Source organism: Loxodonta africana, chromosome 24 (assembly GCF_030014295.1).
Source record: "Loxodonta africana isolate mLoxAfr1 chromosome 24, mLoxAfr1.hap2, whole genome shotgun sequence".
Classification (NCBI taxonomy): domain Eukaryota; kingdom Metazoa; phylum Chordata; class Mammalia; order Proboscidea; family Elephantidae; genus Loxodonta; species Loxodonta africana.
In genome coordinates, this window is record NC_087365.1 from 53,452,501 (window position 1) to 53,472,458 (window position 19,958).

The 19,958-nt window shown below is 40.6% G+C and overlaps 1 protein-coding gene across 1 annotated transcript in view; it reads left to right on the forward strand.

Annotated features, from left to right (window-relative positions):
- The first annotated feature begins 470 nt into the window (after nucleotides 1-470).
- Nucleotides 471-19,958, forward strand: part of DOK5 (docking protein 5) — a 206,623-nt gene continuing 187,135 nt past the window's right edge. Inside the window, exon 1 of the mRNA XM_003419902.4 lies at nucleotides 471-814. Coding sequence (XP_003419950.1) covers nucleotides 749-814 — 66 coding nt within the window. The 5' untranslated portion in view covers nucleotides 471-748. The remainder of the gene's footprint in view (nucleotides 815-19,958) is intronic.

Genomic DNA, 19,958 nt, shown 5'->3' on the forward strand with positions numbered 1-19,958 from the left:
ATGCCATGGTCAAGGCAAACCATGACACCACCACCTCCCGAGACACACGCACAACTGAGATAAAAACCAGCCCTTCCCCGGTAAGAGATGGGAACTGAAGCGAGAAGAGGGGTAGGCGGTGGCTGGAAAAAAAGTGAATTTTCCTCTCCTAAAATAAGCCACTGGAGCGAGAAGAGAAGGACGCTGTCTTCACAGGCTGTCACCGGGGTGCGGGGGCAGGCAGGGGCACGCTCGGGATCGGAAGGGGAAGCGGTGGGGACAGGTGGGGGGGAGAGCAGGCCCGGAGTGTGCGCGCAGCCTAGGGTGTGTGCTCCCGGGTGGCCAAGCTGGGCGCAGGGACCCGCGCGGCTCCTCCTCTTCGCCGCGCCCCTTCCTCCTTCCTCCTCCCTCCTCCTCCTCCTTCTTGGCCCTAGGAAGAGGCAGGACTGGATCCCTCAGCAGCCACTGCTCCTCCTCCTGGCAGGCTGGCTGGCGAGTCAGCTGACGCCGGCGCCCCAGCCTTGCCTCCCCGAGCCGCGCTCCCCGAAAGTGGCTCCTAGCCGGCCGCCCACTTTCAGGCTTTGGGGGGACAGAGAAAGTGATGCGCGCCTTCTAAACCCAGGCACAGCCTCCGCCGGAGCAGCAGCACCCCGGCAACTTTCTCCCCCTACTCCTTCTTCTTCTTGGTCCTGCCCCTCACCCCTCCCCAAAGCCACTTTGGAAATAGGGTGTGTGCGCCTGGGTAAGGGGAGGTCACTGGCTGTCCGGGATGGCTTCCAATTTTAATGACATAGTGAAACAAGGGTACGTGAGGATCCGGAGCAGACGCCTAGGGGTAAGTATCGATCCTTTCTTTCTTTCACTCGCTGGTTCGATTGTCTTTCTCTGTCGCCGGCATCGCTGGAGGGTGGCAGCGACCCTGACTGCGCTGGTGGATTGCGCTGTGGCTTTGAAAGCCACCTCCCCCAGGGTTGCCTCTGTAGGGCCAGCGACTAGGCGTGTAATGGATCTATCTTTATCTCGCCGATGACTTGGCTCTCTGATGGTGGCCGGGCGCTCGGCTTCAGTAGCCACTGGAGCCCATCCGACTTGAAACAAATATTTCCTGGTAGCCAAGGGAGTTAGAGCCAAGAACCCCGGGCGGTGGTGCTGAACCTGCCCCAGCCCCCATGCCCCTCTCTCTCCCGACTCGCTGCCAACTTAACTTTTCCAGAGGATGGAGCCAGAGAAAGAGGGCGAATGCATCCAGTGGGACCAAGGTCAATGATCTTCTGACCCCAGCGGCAGGTTTCTGCCAGGAGAAAGGTCTCCTCCCGACATCCGGTTCTGGATAGTGGCCCATCTCGGGCTCCAGGTGTTGGGAAAGGCGGGGCTGGGCTCGGGCCCGGGCCCGGGCCAACTTCCATTGTGCGTACCTGAGTATGACTTTTCCCTTGTCTTCAGCTTGGATGGTGGCTTTCCGGTGCTGGAACACACTCTAGAGACCCCTGGAAGATGATTTAGGGTGGAGCGTCGTGCCTGCACCGAGCAAGCGCTCTGTAAATACGCACTGCTAAGAGTGAATGAATGAATCTGGGGGAAGAGTCGAGGAAGGACAGATCACTGGCATTGGGATGACGCCTTTCTTAAAACTCCCTCTTTCCGCCCATTTTTCTTCATTGGAGGGCTTCGGGAGAGAACTCCTTATCCTCCACTCTGGTCTTGAGTTGATGATGAAGAAATTCTTTGGGGGAGGTGGAAGATTTTTGTTGCTTTTTCTTTTTTTAGTTTCAAACTCCAGCACCTCATTTCTCTTTGCCTGTATCAAGTGTTGTTGCTACTGTTTTTAGTTAAAAGTATGTGTTGGGGGCGGGGGAAGGAAAGTTTACTTAAGTGATGTTGGAAATACTAACGTGGGTTATAATGTGGAATGACTGCTGAGTGCAGAGTGATAGATTAAATATATTTCTCTACAAATATATGTCCTTCTCTCATTTGGTCTTTGGACTTCTTTTGTGTGCCCGTTAACTTTACTGAAAAGGGAAGGGAAATTTCACAGCCGTAAACTGAGCTAGGGAGGAAACCCTGGTGGGGTAGGTGGTGAGAAACGTCTGCAATTATTATAAAACTCTTGCCTGCCTTGTTTTGGTCTCTTTCTTTTCCCCTTGCTGGTTAGCACGTTTTAGCAATTATGCCTATGTTATCGTGAATATATAAATATACAATTAGGGCCAAGTGGGACAGGACTAACCAATCCCTACCAGCCCTGTGTAAGTTTCCGTGGTTTTCTTTGCTGCTATGCAAATACCCTGATCTGCAGGAGCTAATACGGGTGGGGTACTCACCTGAGTGACTCTGGGGCAAAGAGACAAAAAGAAAAGGAACTTCATATTTTTGATAATCAGATGGGTTGGCCAAGTGTTAGGATTTTAAAAGAGTGTAAAAAAAAAAAATAGATTTACTCCATCCTCTCAATTGAGGGAATTGGTAAGTGACATCCAGACATCCACTCTGTGTTAGGAGTATTCCAATAGGAAGGGGAATGCATTATTAATGCAGAAAATGTGAATTATTCATAAGGACGGGAGTTTATGCCAAATTGTGACACATGGCAATTTATTTGAAAGACTGTTACCCTGACTTTCTAGTTTATGGTAATGGAGATACATTTTGTCTATATTCTTACCACTGACACAAAGTAGTCCTATGTTTGTGCCAGTGTTTATGGGCAGATATCTGAAACAGAAGGAAAAGAAGTATACTTCAGTTTGCATGCGTTTTGTATTTTACAGTATTTTGGTTGCCAGCAAACAGTGTACTTTCTCAGGATTTATTCATTTTGTCTGCGCTAACGCTCAAATAGATTTCAGAATACCTGCTGAATGATGGTTATTACTCGTGGAGAGAAAAGGTCAAAAACGTGATCGAATAAATCTGGTCTTATTTGTTAACATTGGTTTTATCACCACTTAATATTTTTCAATGTTCTTAATGGTAAAACTTATAGAGAAGGCTGATTATGTTGGCGTCAGAACACAGGGCAAACTGGTTTCAATGGAGCCTGCAAGTAATGCTGAAGGACGCTTCAGGGAAGTGGCAGAAGGACCCTCTGTCCAAAGTAAGGAGTGTTAGTGGTCTTAATCTAGACTGCATATAGCCCAGGACAGCATGCAACATGTATATTCTGAGAACGCATGTGAGGCTCAGAGACAGTGGGCATAGCGTCTGCCACAGGGACACTTAGGAAATGCACGTTGAACTACTCATGAACGTATGACCTAGTGATTGGTAAGCCTCTTCAGGAGCTAATGTGACTATGTGACTTAGTGGTTTTATTAATGGAAGCAAGACAAACGTCTGTGGATTAGAACCATGTTGGGGAGAGTTATAATTAAACAAGAAAAGGACATTTCATGGCAAGCAGCTGTTGTGCCAAGGAATGCCTCCTCGGATTTGGAAAATTAGGAGACGGGAACAAATTCTGCTTGTATGACTCATTAGCCTTATGACCCTTGACCTTTCTCAGCCTAAGTTCAAAGAATACTACTTAAACCAAAACCAAAACCCATTGCCATCCAGTCCATTCTGACTCATAGCAATCTTGTAGGACAGAGTGGAACTGCCCCATAGGGTTTCCAAGGCAGTAATCTTCGTGGACTCATAGCGACCCTATCACTATGAGTTGTAATCAACTTGATGGTGATGGGTTAGGTTTTTTGAGCGTTTTCAATCTTTACGGAAGCAGATTGCCACATCTTTCTCCTGTAGAGTGGCTGGTGGGTTCAAACTGTTGACGTTTTGGTTAGCAGTCGCGTGCTTAACCACCGTGCCTCCTGAGCTCCTATGAATAATACTTTTTAAGGGGCATCAAATAAGATAAATCTGGGTAAATAAGATAAAAGTTGTGAAAGTGCAATGAAAGTGAACAGCATTGATTCAGAATATCTTATTTTCTTTATTATAGTCAAAGATGGCATAGGATTGGTAGAAGGGTATGTTTTTAGTAGGTGCTGTGGAGTGAATTCCAACTCACCGTGATCCCGTGTCACAGAGTAGAACTGCTCCACAGGGTTTTCTTGGATGTAATCTTTATGGAAGCAGATTGCCAGGTCTTTCCCATGCAGAGCTGCTGGGTGGGTTCAAACCACCAACCTTTCAGTTAGAGGCTTATCTATTTAAGAGTATCCAGAGGAAACCTTGGTGGCCTAGTGGTTAAGAGCTATGTCTGCTAACCAAAAGGTTGGCAGTTTGAATCTACCAGGTACTCCTTGGGCACTCTATGGGGCAGTTCTACTCTGTCCTGTAGGATCACTATGACTTGGAATCGACTCAACAGCAATGGGTTTTTTGTGTGTTTGTTTGTTTTAGTGGTATGTTTAAGCCCTTGGCTGCTAAATGAAAGGTAGGCAGTTCTAACCCACTCAGTGGCTCCATGGGAGAAAGACCTGGCAATCTGCTCCAGTGAAGATTGCAGACAAGAAAACACTATGGGGCAGTTCTATTGTCACTATGAGTACAAAACAATTCGATGGCACCTAATAACAATAACAACACATACATGTGTGTAAACACTCAGACACATATGGAACCAACAATATTTGAAATAGTGCTTTTCATGCTCAAGAGAAAGAGACTTCGGAGTTAACTTTGCCAGTAGCAGAGTTTATGGCCAGATACACTGAATCCCCAAGCATAAATCAAAACCACTCAGATTTTGGCCCCATTTAAATCAACTTCACTGATTTGATTTCCAAATGAGAAGGGCATTCAAACTGGTATTTGAGTCATCTTCATCTGATTGTGTGGATGATGTAATTAGTCATGCAGAAAGTCAGTCTTTACTCATGGTCCCAAAAATTGATATAAGCAAAGAATGATCAATATCGGGACTATGCGTGGGCATAAACCAAATTACTAATATGATTCTTTTCCCCACATCTGACAATGCATTTTTTTTTTTAATCATACTCATTAGATGACTAGAAATAGTTTTTCAGCCACATTTGTAATTTTTGTGGGGGATCATCGTCTTTGATATTTAAAGAATTTGGTTTGTAATTTGAAGAGCCCTGGTGGTGCAATGGTTAAGTGCTCACCTGATAACCTAGAGTTTGGTAGTTCAAATCCACCCAGTTGCTCCATGGGAGTAAAGATTACAGCCTAGAAAACCCTATGGGGCAGTTCTATTCTGTCACTTGGGGTTGCTGTGAGTTGGAATCACTCCAGGGCACTTAACAATAACAATGGTTGGCAATTGAGATAGATTTGCTTTCACTTATTTTATCATCTGTCTAATATTTATAGAGTGCCCACTAGTGTTAAGCTCAGTGTGAACCACCTTGCTGTGCTCATGCAGAACCTGTACGTAGACCAAGAGGCAGTTGTTCAAACAGAACAAGGGGATACTGCGTGATTTAAAATCAGGAAAGGTGTGTGACTTAGGGTGGGTTCTTCAGAGAAGCAAAACCAGCAAAATGTGTATATAAAAAGAGAGATATCTCTCATTTACCAATTTTTTTCCTTTTATGGATCATGATTTTGGTGTCAAACTTAACTTTTTCCCCAGCACAAGAGCCTAAAGAACTTTTTTCTATTTTTTTTCCTAAATGTTTTATAGCTTCGAATTTTAAAATTAAGTCCTTTATCTATTTTGAGTTAATTTTTGTATAAGGTGTACGTTTTAGATCAAGGTTCGTTTTTTCTGCTTATGAATGTTTAATTGCTCCAGCTCCATTTTAGATAGTAGTTGCTAGAGGTTAATGAGAATATGGAGGCAAGAGGTAAGTCCGTGTGGCTACAAAAGGGCAATGTAAAGGATCTTTGTGGTGATGGAAACGCTTTATATCTTGACTGTATCAATGTCAATATCTTGGTTGTGATATTGTACTATGGTTTTGCAAAATGTTCTCATTGGAAGGAACTGGGTAAACAGCATAAAATATCTCTCTGTGTTCTTTTTTTTTTTTTGATAACTGAATGCGAATCTAAAATTAACTCAAAATAAAATGTTTAATTAAAAAAAAAAAAAAAAAACGAGTTAAGCCATGGCCTCATCTACTCTGAAACTAGAAGAACTAGATGGTGCCCAGCTACCACTACCAACCATTCTGATCAGGGTCATCATAGATGGATACTTACAGAATGGGAAAAAAATGTGGAAGAAAACTTAAATTCTTAGAAAGTCAAGACTTACTGGACCAGTTGAGAGTATCATCTTGAGACTGTCTTCAAATCTTAAACCAAAATTATTCCTAGAGGGCAACTGTTAGCTATATAACAGAATAGATCATAAAATAAAGAATACCATCCATGAGTAATAAGCTTTTTAAAAAAATTCAACTATAGGAGACCAAATGGTTAAAATTTGCTCTAAAGCAAAGATAAGAAGGTACGGGAGCAGGGAAACTAGAGTACTGGAAATGGTACTACCAAAGCAGAATAAGTACGACACATTGAAAAAAAGTAGCCAATTTCACTGAATAATTTGTGTAGAAATTGTTAAATGGGAACCTAATTTTCTGAGTAAACTCTTGCCTCAAATGAAATAAAATATATATATATATTTTTAATAAAGTGAGGTAGTGGCTCTAAATGCTTGGGAAGGAATGAAAGTGGGAGTGATAAAAATGCATGCCAGATGTGGTGAAAAGAATCGTATCAGTAATTTGGTTTATGTCTACGCACAAAGTCATAATATTGGTCATCCTTTGCTTACATTTGCTTGCCTGGGACAAGGAGAGGCAGATCTCTGTAAGAATCTGATAAAAGCTATGAGACATCACCTCAGAAAAACCACCTGCATCCCGTCCCTGGGCCCTGGTTAAGGACTCCGCTGAAGGATGTAATGCACACAGCCACCATTTATGTCCACTGGGACCCAGGGAGTAAACACAGGTTTGAAATGCTGGTAAAGTAAGACAGTCTCCCACCCTCAAATACTTATCCCAAATTCAGCCATCTGAATTCTAGAAAGAAACTATTTTAATTTCAATATACGCATAGATTTTGTGGCATTTCTAAACTCACACTTTTATTTTGAATTTCACAAGAACAGGGAGTTGCAGGAGGGAGGCATCATAATCTTTTCTTAGCTTAGAATTTCCAAACTTTATTTCCACCCTACTGGGATCAAATTTGGAAACCCAGGTGCCACAGTGGTTAAGAGCTGCAACTGCTAACCAAAAGGTTGGCATTTTTCATCGTTCTCTTCTTAAACTTAACAATAAAATTTTATAATGCTGGGTTTACTTAGAAGCCACTAATGAAACAATATCTTAGAAAATAGAGAGTTGAACATAACCAAAATAGCAGATCTTTGATTAAATGACTGACCACAGTGTTTTTGTTTAATAACTCTAGCAACGTTTCCCAAATGTGAGAATATTCCATTCGAGTGATAACTTTAGGGCAATAAACAACATTGAATTTTAAAATGAAGAAAAGCATTACTTATTCAACTTCCCTTGAAAAGTTGAAGGCTAGTAGGCCTTCATTGAAAAAGAGGAAGACCCTCACGGTGATGGATTGACACACTGGCTGCAACAACGGGCTCAAACATAGCAATGATTTTGAGAATGGCGCAGGACCAGGCAGTGTTTCATTCTGTTGTACATAGGGTGGCTTTGAGTCAGAACCAATTTGACAGCATCTAACAACAACAACAACAGACCTTCAATACCACTCCAGCACTTACTCTCTAATTTCTATATTTAATAGAGACTGAACCATACTCAGGTATAGTGCCTTCAGGTAATAATACCATATTTTATTGTATTAATTAATTGTATTATATTGTCAAAGAGTGAATTGGAGTCTCTGTTAAAATTAAAGCAAACAGTCTCATTGAAGGAATAGAGCAACCTGGATGGGGCAACACTTCATGAGGATTCACAAAAGTACTGTGGCATAAAGAATTTTTCACAGAGTTTAAGCGCAGAAAATTCAGGGACTTACAAGGAAAAAATTCTGATTAGTTGATGCTTACAAAATCATGCTTTAACAGACACAAGACAATTATGAGATCCCTTAAACATTGTTTTGCTAATCATAAAGTTTAAGTCAGTAACATCTTGTTAATTTGTGGATATTTTGGGAGCCAGCCTGAGAAAGCATGGGAGCATGCTGTGAGAAAAAGGGAGAGGGGAAACCACAGGCTTCCTGAAGTATTCTTGCTAGCTGACTTTTGATCAGTAAACATCAAAAATTGATTCCATCCTACATCTTGGTCAGAAACCTCTCCTTATACCAAGCACCTAGATTTTTGAGGGTCCTTCACAACTCCTCCTTTTGATCAAGAATTTCTATAGAATTTGCTAATCACTAGTATTACAGGGAAAACCCTGGTGACATAGTAGTTGAGAGCTGTGGCTGCTAACCAAAAGATTGGCAGTTTGAGTACACCAGGTGCTCCTTGGAAACCCTATGAGGAAGTTCTACTCTGTCCTATAGGGTCACTATGATTTGGAATTGACTTGATGGCAATGAGTTTGTTTTTTTTTTTTTTTTAATTATTAGAGGGTCTTCTGCATGGACTTATTTTCCTTATGTTTATTAGCTGGCTGCCTATTTAAAATAGGCTTTTAAGACCCCGGATGCTCCCCATGAAAGGTAGCCAGGCATCATCTCTTCCATGTTTGTCATGCCATAGCTTGGCCCTCTGCTTCTATGATCTTTTAAGAAAGGATATATAAGAGCAGAGCCAAGATAATAGGAATACTTGGCAGATAGAGACATCAGCCAAGGTGAAGAGCCAAACTATTAGCTTCAAAATTACTGTTTTTTCAAAATACATGATCTTTTGCACAGCAAGTAATGTTGCATTGTGAGTACAAGTAATTGAAAAACATTTCATAAAACATTTGCTCAATCCCATAATAATTACTATAATGATTAAGAGAATTAATCCAGTTTGTAAAACTGAGGATAGCCAAGAACCAATTTCAGTAAGTAGCCAACTGAAAATATCAAGAAAAGCAGAGCTGGGCATAGACGGTAGTTGAAGCCACATAGATTTCTGGTAGACTTGTTTAAGGTTTTGTTCTACTTCTCCTGATGGGTTTATTCAAGTACAACAACTGATATTAGCAATTGCACAAACTCCTCTTTGTTGTGTTAGAAGAAAATCAAGGAGAATTCTATCATCCAACACAACTTTAACAAGAGAGTCTAAAAGTTCTTGTGCTTTTTTGCTATTCGCTAGTTCATTTGTTATTTGGAGCACAGTAGGAGACAAATTGCAAATAGATTTCTCAAGTTTGGGGGCACCTACAAGTGGAAAAAGGCCCTGGAGAAATGCCCATCCATCCCTGGATCTGCCCATTACAGGGTTTTCATAATTTCTTTTGTGTCAGGAAAAGATTTCAGATAGTTGGTCCAGCGTGCACTTTTATTATAAGAGTGGAAACTCAGGAGAACCCCGAAAAAGCCAAGTGTACGTTGACATGTCATTTTTAAACTGTCTAGACATGGTAATGCCCAAGCATAGGTTTGTTATTCAAATTTGGGTGTTTGTTTAGTGGAGTATTTTTATCCCATAGGCCTTCCAGTAATAATTTCATGTGTTGTAAATTTCTGTGGTTCAATCTATGAGTGGCACCGATCATATTATTTCCACTGTCATTTTGTGGAAAAGGAATGGTTTGGTTGATTTTTTCAAGCTATTCTTCAGTCAAAGAGTTATTACAGATAGACAGTAGCCCCCAATATGTAGGGTGGTAAATGCTATGACAAAAGGGTGAAAAGAATTGTTGATGTGCCCCAAGTGGGGACTGTATTTTCAAGAAATTTCTTAGCTACAAAGGCCCCAGTGGGATGGTGCTAGGAAAGGCCTATACCCAATATGAAAATCTACAAATAGTCACTAATACATATTTATAATCATCTGAAGGTGGGAACTGGATAAAATTTAATTACCATTCAAACATAGGTCCTGAAGGTAATGAGTATTTCTCAGGTGAAGGTTTAAATGTTTTGCCTGGATTATAGCAGGAACAAATAGAATATTGAGAGTGACATGCTTGGGGGCCTCAAAAAATTGTCCCCATCACTATTTCTTCAAAATTTCAATCATTTTATCTCATCATAAATGGGATTTCTCATGGAGAGCTTTCAACATGGGGACTTGAAAGGATTTAGGTAAGAAAAACTTCTGATCAAGCCCTAACCATAATTTGGTTTTGGCATCCTGATAACAATCTGCTTTTTTCCATTTTTCGGTTTTCTCAGTTTTAACTAACTGTTTGATTTTTATTAATTTTTCTAAAGTTAGTTCTCTAAGGGTATTATGATTTATGAACAAATCAGGGTAATCTCCTTTCACTATTTTTATTAGGACTAAGATAACTCAAGGGGTGGCTTGTATGACTGCTTTATCAGCAATTGTTCCCTCTTATCTCTGCAGTCTGAAGGACTCCTTTAGGTTGATGAATCTGTGTTTTTATTACAGCAATTTTAGAGGGCAGTAATAAAGCATATAAAAGGTCTGCTACTAAACCTCCATTTTTTATAGCAGTTCCAGAAGAGGTTAGAAATTCTCTCTGATTCCATAACATACCGAAATCATGAGTCACTACACAGGCATAATTAAAATCCGTGTAAACATTCAAGAACCTTCCTTTAGCAAGTTTGCAGGCTCTCGTAAGAGCAATTAATTCAGCTTGTTGGGTCAAAGTAGCTTCGGGAAGTCTTTGACTTTCAAGGACGTCAGTAGAGGTTGTGATGGCATATTCAGCCTAATAGTGAGAGCTAGTAGGATCAGGTTTCAAATAGGAGCCATCGATAAAAAGAACTAAATCAAGATTACCAAAAAGAATTTCTCTTAAGTCTTTTTGGGAAATAAAAGCTGTTCAGTTAAATTTAAGTAATCATGTGTTGGGTAATCCTTATTGTCAATTTCTGGAAGAAGAGTGGCAAGATTTAAACAAGTCACTGAATGTAGTATAATATTAGGTGCAGCCAGGAGGAGCATTTCATAGGAAGTGAGTTGACTGGAGAAAAGATGTTGGGTGAAAGCAGAGTCAGGTATAGCAGATAATTCATAGGGAATATAAACATTTAGAAAATTTCCCAGCACTACATCAGTAGTGTTCAACTAGTTTAGCTGTGGCAGAAACAGCCCTGAGGCAGGGAGGGTACCCTTTAGCTACAGGGTCAAACTGCAGACCTTAATAGCCTATTGACCTCTGATGTTCTCCATGCTTCTTGGTTAAAATGCCTAAAGAATTTTGAGAGGCTTCATGTACAAACAAGGAAAAATCTAGGTGATAGTTAGGAAGCTTCTCAGATTAGCTCGCATTAATCTGAGAAGCTGGACAACAGGGCATCAGGATTGGAGGAAGACTCATTAACAACCTGCGATACGCAGATGACACAACCTTGCTTGCTGAAAGTGAATAGGACTTGAAACACTGATGAAGATCAAAGACCACAGCCTTCAGTATGGATTACATCTCAAAATAAGGAAAACAAAAATCCTCACAACTAAGCCAATAAGCAAAGTCATGATAAATGCAGAGGACGTTAAGGTTCATTTTACTTGGATCCACAATCAACACCCATGGAAGTAGCAGTCAAGAAATCAAAAGATGCATTGCATTGGGCAAATCAACTGCAAAAGATCTCTTTAAACTGTTGAAAAGCAAGGATGTCACTTTGAGGACTAAGGTGCACCTGACTCAAACTATGGTGTTTTCAGTCTCTTCATATGCATATGAAAGCTGGACAATGAATAAGGAAGACTGAAGAAGAATTGGCACCTTCGAATTGTGATGTTGGCAAAGAATATTGAATATACCACAGACTGCCAAAAGAATGAACAAATCTGTCTTGGAAGAAGTAAACCAGAATGCTCCTTAGAAGCAAGGATGGTGAGACTATGTCTATACTTTGGATGTGTTATCAGGAGGGATCAACCCCTGGAGAAGGACATCACGCTTAGTAAAGCAGAGGGTCAGCAAAAAAGAGGAAGATCCTCAGCGAGATGGATTGACACAGTGGTTAAAACAATGGGTCAATCATAGCAACAATTGTGAGGATGGCACAGGACTGGGCAGTGTTTTGTTCTGTTGTGCATAGAGTTACTATGAGTCGGAACCAACTTGATGGCACCTAACAATGACAGCAACAACAGTTAGGAAAGCCTAGTGAAGATGTGTTTGCTAGATCTTTCTTTAGTTTCAGCTTCTTGATTCTCTGGTGCTGTTTGGAAAGAATCTGGTTCTGAGGCTTTCAAATATTTATATAAGGGATGGGTTAACAAGGAAAAATTAGAAATCCAAGTTCTACAATAGCCACCAAGCCCCAGAAATCCACTTAATTGTGACTTAGTTTTGGGGATAGGAAAAGCAAAAGTAGACTCCTGCAGAAATGCCTTCTGCGGAGATCATATGACCTAAATACTTAACAGAAAAAAAAAAGAAGGCTGGGGTAATTGTAATTTTTCTCTAGAAGCTTTATGCCCTCTGGCAGCTAAATATTTTAATGAGATTCCACGATCTTCAGTGTAAGTTTGGTGGGAGATGAAACATACCAATAAATCACCAACATACTGTAGTAATTTGGATTCATTTTTGTCTTAGGCCGGGTTCTCTAGAGAAGCAAAACCAGTGAAGTGTGTATATGTATGTATATGTATATATAGAGAGAGAAAGCGAGCGAGCGAACGAGCGAGAGAGACAGAGATTGATATCAAGGAAATGATTCACACGGTTGTAGAGGCTGTAAAGTCACAAGTCTTTGGGTCAGGCTGGAGGCTTCTCCTGACTCAAGTAACTGCAGGCGTTGATGAACCCAAGGTTGGCAAGTCAGACAACGGGCCTCTAGCTCACAGGCTGTGGAAGCCACCGAATCCCAAGATCGACAGATGAGATGGCAGGCCACTGGCTCACAGGCTGAGGAGGCTGACGAATCTCAAGATTGGCAGGCAAGATGCCAGGCTGCTGGCTCACAGGCTGGGAAGGCTGACAAATCCCAATACTGGCAGATAAGCTGCTAGCTCAACTCCCAAGAACCGGAGGTCAGATGCAGAATCCAGAACAAGCAAAAGCCCACAAGCTTACAAGAAAGTGTACATATACTGGATGCAGTCCCCACCTCCAAGGAAACTCCCTTTTGACTGATTGGCTACTCATAGCAGATCTCATCATGGATGTGACTACGTTATACGGATCTCATTATGGAGATGATTACCTCATTACGTAGCTGCCAAACTGCATAACAACTGCCAAACCACTGAGACTCATGGCCCAGCCAAGTTGACACACAGACTTAATGTTGCAATTTTTAAATAACAGAGGCTGAAAATTGGCTTGAAGTATTTGAGAAAAGTAAGTGGGAGCGTCAGTGAAATATTGGGACATTATAGTCCAGGTAAATTGTTGGTTGTCCCAAATGAAAGCAAACAAATATTGGCCCTTAGGGTGGACAGGAATACTAAGGAAAGCACAACAAAGATTAACTTCAGTAAGATGTGTAGCATCCAGAGGAACAGTAGGAAGGAATAAGTGAGGATTTGGGCTACTGGAAATCTAGGTATAAATATGTGGTTAAAAAAGCCAAACCAGACCCACTGCTGTCTAGTTGATTCCGACTCATAGTGACCCTGTAGGGTAGAGTAGAACTGCCCCATAGGGGTTCCAAGGCTGTAAATCTTTGCAGAAGCAAACTGCCACATCTTTCTCCCATCAGCTGGCTAGTGAGTTCAAACTGCTGACCGCTTGACCACTGCACCACCAGGGCCAGCCCTTAAATCCTGTACAAACTTTCAGCCTTGGTTACTTGGTTTCTAAAAAAGGGAATACAGGGGTATTATGAGGGCTGGTGCCGGGAACAATTAATCCTTTAGAAAGGAAGTCTTGAATAATAGGGGCTTTTTTTTTTTTTTTAATCTTTTTTTAGTTTTTCATTTAAGGGGGTATTGAGGGAGTCTTGGAAACCCTGATGGTGCAGTGGTTAATTGCTATAGTTGCTAACCAAAGTGTGAGCAGTTAGAATCTGCCAGGCACTCCTTGGAAACTCTACGGGGGCAGTTCTACTCTGTCTTATAGGATCCCTATGAGTCGGAATTGACTCAACAGCATCAGGTTTGGTTTTTTTGTTTTTGGAGAGAGTCTTGGCAAGGGCTTAGAGGTGTCTACCTGAATTTCAATTGGTTTTTATTGATAAAACTCATCCCACATTGGTAGATGTGGTGGCTCTTAAGAAATTATTTCAGGAATTAATGAAAAAACAAGGTCAGGAGAAATTGGGTTAGAGGTGGTTAACTTGTCTGGGTGCATGACCAATGCTTACAAACAGCAAGCAGCTTCTTTCCTTTGAATTAGTTCTGATTCAGATCCCTCATTAAGGGCTTTTGGGGTATCTGGCAAGCTCAATAATATTTCTCCTTTTTCTGAAAATTGTAGATGACAGGCCCATTTAGATAAAAGACCTCAGCCCAACAAATTAACAGAAGTGTCAGGATAAGCAGAAAGGGATGTAAACTTCAGCAGGGTCAAGGGGTATTGGAACAGGTTTTGAATGAATTAGAGTCTGTTCTTGATTTGTAACCCCCATAACTTTTGAAGTTTTTGTATTCTGGGGCAGGGGCATTTGTAAACATGTGGGTTAATTACAGAGAAGGTGGCCCCAGTATTAATTAAAAATATGCAAGGCCCTCCAGTAATGTACATGGTAGTTTCTCCTTGTGAGTTAAATATCACTACAGAAAAAGCTACTGTGGTGTCCATGGAGCCACTTCATTCCATATCTGATTAAAGGGTCTCTGGCTTAAGCTGTTTCTTTTGTTTTTCTTTAATTTATAGCAAGCCTTTTTCCAATGTCTGGGTTTCTTGCAATAATGGCAAGTTCTGGGCTTAGTGCCTCCAAAGGGCTTGGATTTATTTTGCTGGTTAAGAGATTTTAATTGTTGTAATTGCAAGGCAATTAACTTATTTGCCTTGGAGGTTTGCTTATTCTCTAATGTCTGAGAGAATTCGTGAGCCACATTAACCAGCTCAGCAGTGGGGACTGCTTTTCAATCTAGTCTATGCCTTTTTACTAGGGCTGAAAGTTCAGGTTTGAGGCCAGATATGAATACTGCATTGAAACTCCTGCAGCCCCAGGGAATGATGGATCAATTCTGAAATGTTCAGCAAATCTTTGAAATAATCTGGTCTGATAATCATACACACTCTAGTCTTTGTTTTTCATGCAAAAGTGAATTTTTATCCAATCAACTGGGGGAAAAGCCTTTGGAATGGCCTCTAGCAATATTTTACTGATAGCCCAAGAATCTTCTAATAGTTTGGTGGCTGTTTTAGTTAGGTCTGGAGATAAACCATCTTTAGGATTTCTTCATTCAGTCTGTTCTAATCACAATTGGGCCTCCCCTGGCCCAGTTATCATGTAGACTAGTTTATACAAATCAGGAAGTCCAGTCTGGTAAACCTCAACAAGGATTCTAAACTCTTTGGCAAATTTATATGGATCCTTCTGCAGTTTTGGGAAACCTTTAGCAATTTTGTGTAATTCTGAGTGTGTCCAAGGAGCAAAAGTAATTTGGGGAGGATCCTCAACATCTGCCCATCTGCCCTAGGATGGATTTTAAAAGATATTTCAGGAATAGGCTTTATGTTCCCATTAGGTTCTTTAGGGAAGAAGGGAAGTTCAGACGAGTTATCAGAGGAATCTTTAGAATGATCAGAGGCATAAGAAGGCAGAGGAAGATGCAAAGGAGAGATGGCTGACAAAGGAGCAGATGGTCCCAGGACAACTTGAGTAGTTGGAACAGAAAACTGACGTTTAAATTCCTTATTTTCTTCAGTTAATTTTTAGACATTATCTTTCAGGGAGGCAATTTTACTCTCATCATGTCTTCGAGGCAATTTTACTCTCATCATGTCTTCTAGAGGCTTCAAAATGCCAGTTAAAATAAGTGTCCCATTATTTCTGCTTGATTTGGGAGCCCTTCTCTTCTAATTTACTGAGCAAAAAACTCAATTTGGATAATTCAGAAGAGTCCCAAAGTGGCCACACATTTCCTAGACTGTCCTTAGTGAGAGTATACCAAATGGGTAGATAAAAGCAGGTAGCAGAGCCATAGTGCTTGTCCATATATCTGGCAGGAGTCCCAGTAGGGAGCTCTGCATTGCTCCTAGAAATGGCATTTCCCATTTTCAAAGACAATTCTAGTTTGTTCAAAGTTTAGGACTCTCAGACTCAACCAAATCCTGATGGGGGATGCTGCAGGGTTTAAACAGTGTATTGCTTAAACCAATGTGTTCCTTTTTGTTGTGTGACCTTTTGCTTGCAGCTGGCAGGCAGGCTAATGCTCTCACCTGTCTCATGACCCAGCTTATCCTGTCATGGGAGACTTTAACTGTGTCTGCAGCAAGTGACTGCCCTGTCAGCTTTTTACCAGTTGTCCCATGCCCTTGGTTTTCTTTATGGCTTATGGAGCCAGAGATTCTACAAACTTGAAAACTTCTAGGACAGTAAATTGCCCAGAACTTCACACTACTTTCACTAGTGGAGGCAAACTTTGGCACAAATTTTTGCAATACCAGAATGAAAATGAACAAGACAAAACAACATAGACAAGGACAAAACAAAACCAGATGCTTCAATAAGTCTTAAAACACTTCTTATGCAAGAGGCAAAACTCAAAATTTGAGAGGTTATTTACCTGTCTGTGACTTCTAGTGGTCTGTTGAGACAGATGAGCTCAAGGGGTCCATGCTGGTATCGAAAGTTCTGGGTCCTTGGCTTTCCAGAGTCGCTGAAGACTTGCACCTTCAACTCCCACTTCTGACACCAAGAAATGTCAAAGAACGAACTGGAGTCTGTTAAATTAAAGCAATGAGTTTTATTGAATAATAGAGTGATCCAGATTGGGCAAGACTTTGTGAGGATTCAGAATAGTACTCTGGCGAGATGAATTTTTCACAGAATTTAAGTACAGGGTGTTATAAGGAAAAAATTCTGACTGTCTGACATTTACAAAATGTTGCTTTAACAGACACGAGACAATTACGAGACCCCTTAAACATTGTTTTGCTAATCATAAAGTCTGAGTCAGTTAACATCTTGTTACTGTATGGATATTACGGGGGCCAGCCTGAGTAAGCATCGGAGCACTCTGTGAGAGGAAAGGAGGGGAGGGACCCCACAATCTTCCCTAAGTATTCTGGCTAGCTGACTTTTGAGAGCTCAGACTGAGCAGTAAACATCAAAAATGGGTTCTGGCCTACATACTGGGCAGAAGCCTCTGCGTATGCCAAAAACCAAAACGAAACCTGTTGCTGTCAAGTCGATTCCAACTCATAGCGGCCCTATAGGACAGACTAGAACTGCCCCAGAGGGTTTCCAAGGAGCACCTGGTGGATTTGAACTGCCAACCTTTTGGTTAGCAGCCGTAGCTCTTAACCACTACACCACCAGGGTTTCTCTCCTTATGCCAAGCACCTAGATTTTGGAGGCTCTTCACAGTATTAAATTTACATTTACCTTCAAGTGATACTGCTTTTCCACTTCAGATCAGGATGTATAGCTTCCCCTTCAAATAAGTTTATTTAACTTAGGAAGTGAAGTGATTTAGATAAACAACTATCTCATAGTGCAGGTGTTAGAGAGAAGTGACAAAAACTGTGGAGGTGGTGTGCGGTGGAATGTGGATACAGCAGAAAGCCAAACTGAAGTTTGGGAAGCTCAGGATCATTATACTTATTTTTTAAAGCAGACTTTCTAAAATTTTTCTACATATAGCTGGCATATTGTTTTGTTTCTAAAATTTCTCTACATATAGCTGGCATAGGTTTAACAAATACCCTAAAAACTGGACCCTAAGAAAAAAAAAAAAAAAAACCCCAATTTACCTAATACCGTGTAACTTCATCGTGTTAAAGACCTTCTCTCTGATATCACTATATGTGTGTATGTCACTACACATGCACGCACGAAAGAAAAAACATCACAAGTTTGCCCAAGACTCTATCTTGACTTCCCTTCATCCATATAGACAATGAATACTTTAATGGGTAATAGAAAGATAAACTAGTATGTCTTATAAGTGGAGTAGCTCAAATAAAATTAAAATACTAGCATTGAGTTCAAAGATTTTCCTTAATAAATGTTTTACTGCTTGGGAGTGCAATTACAGTCTTAAATGTATTTTAACACCACGTACTAATTAATAGGAATTTATTTTAAACATCTTTAAGAAATTGCAGAAGCCAAAGTTCACATATTGTATGATTCTATTTATGTGAAATACCCAGAATACGTAAATCCATAGAAATAGAAAGCAGATTGGTGGTTACCGGGGCTGAGGGAGAAAGAAACGAGGAGAAACTGCTTAATGGGTACTGGTTTTATATTGGAGTGTGAGAAATGTCTTGGACCTAGGTGGAGGTGGTGGTTGCAGAACTTAGAAAATATACTAAATGCCATTGAATTCACTTTCAAAATGCTTAATTTGTTATGTGAATTTCACCTCAATAAATTTAAAACACACACGCACAAAACAATCCTTTAGGAAATCATGCCTCTGAATCCACTGGCAAGACTGACTCTTCATTTGACCTATTTGTTGGTTTGCACCTACCAATATAAATGAACAAATCTGTCTTGGAAGAAGTACAACCAAAATGCTCCTTAGAAGCAAGAATGGCGAGACTACGTTTCACATACTTTGGACATGTTGTCAGGAAGGGTCAGTCCCTGGAGAAGGACATCATGCTTGGTAAAGTAGAGAGGATCAGTGAAAAAGAAGACCCTCAACGAGATGGATTGACACAGTGGCTGCAACAATGGGTTCAAGCATAGCAACAATTGTAAGAATGGTGCAGGACCAGGCAGTGTTTTATTCTGTTGTGCTTAGGGTCACTATGAATTGGAACTGACTGGATTGAACCTAACAACAACAACAACAACAATCTACCAATATGCAGATGTTGGGCTAATTTGCAAAAGAAATACTTTCTGAGCCTGGGTTGTATTCCAAAAACAGTAGCCTCAAATCTAGATGTTATCATGGAAAGTAGTCTGACCTCCAAAATCATTTAAGTCAAATGTAAAGTGTGGTGAGAAGTCAGGTTTGAAAGGGATGCTTACTTGGAGTTTGCCCCTTGGGAGGACATACCCCTTTGAATCCATCTTCTCCATTGAGGGCTGATCTTTCCTGTAATGGCTGGCTTCCTCTTGGTATTCTGATCTCAGGTTTAATGTTCCTGTCCTGACTGCCATGTTTAAAGTATTATTTTTTGCCAGGTTTTTCTTTTTTCTTAATTTTTGTTGTTGTTGCTTATGTCTTCTACTAGGATGTAAGTTGTATGAGGGCGTGACCTTGGCTGTGTTATCTTCTGTGTCCCTACTCTTAGAACATAATAAATGCTCATTATTTGTTGATTGATTGAATGAATTGGTTTGCTGCAGGTCAGAACAAGGGAATGCAGTATTTTGGTGTAAGGAAACTAATAGAAAACTGTGCATGTGTTCAACCTGATTTTGTTGTAGATTCTATACTGAGTGATAGAATGTTCTAGAATTTCTCATAGTTGCTGCTGGTGTGTAATCTATAAATTCAGCATCAGGTAATAAGGAATTAAAGTTGTAGGTTTGGATCGACCCTCTTAAAATTAAATTTTATTTGGTTTTTCAAAATATAGGTTATGTGTACACCTGCTACAAAATTTGAAGGTGAAGATTATATAGATTGAACCGTAAGTTTTTCCTTCATCCCTATCCCCTCAAAATCCAGTTCCCGTCCCCACAAGCAACCACAATTAATAGTTTCTTAAAGACTGTTCTATGTAAAAATAGTTCTGTGCCTGTGTATGCGTGTGTAATGTAATTATATACTTTTCTGTACCTTCTTTCTCTTAAGTAACAATTTATCTTGGCTATCTGAATTGCTTCCTTCATTTCAATAAAAGGATATATTTTATATGTTTATTTGCTCATGTATTCATCTATTATTGGTAATTAAATATGCACTTAAAGTAGGTGCTGTTTTTATCCATGTTAGC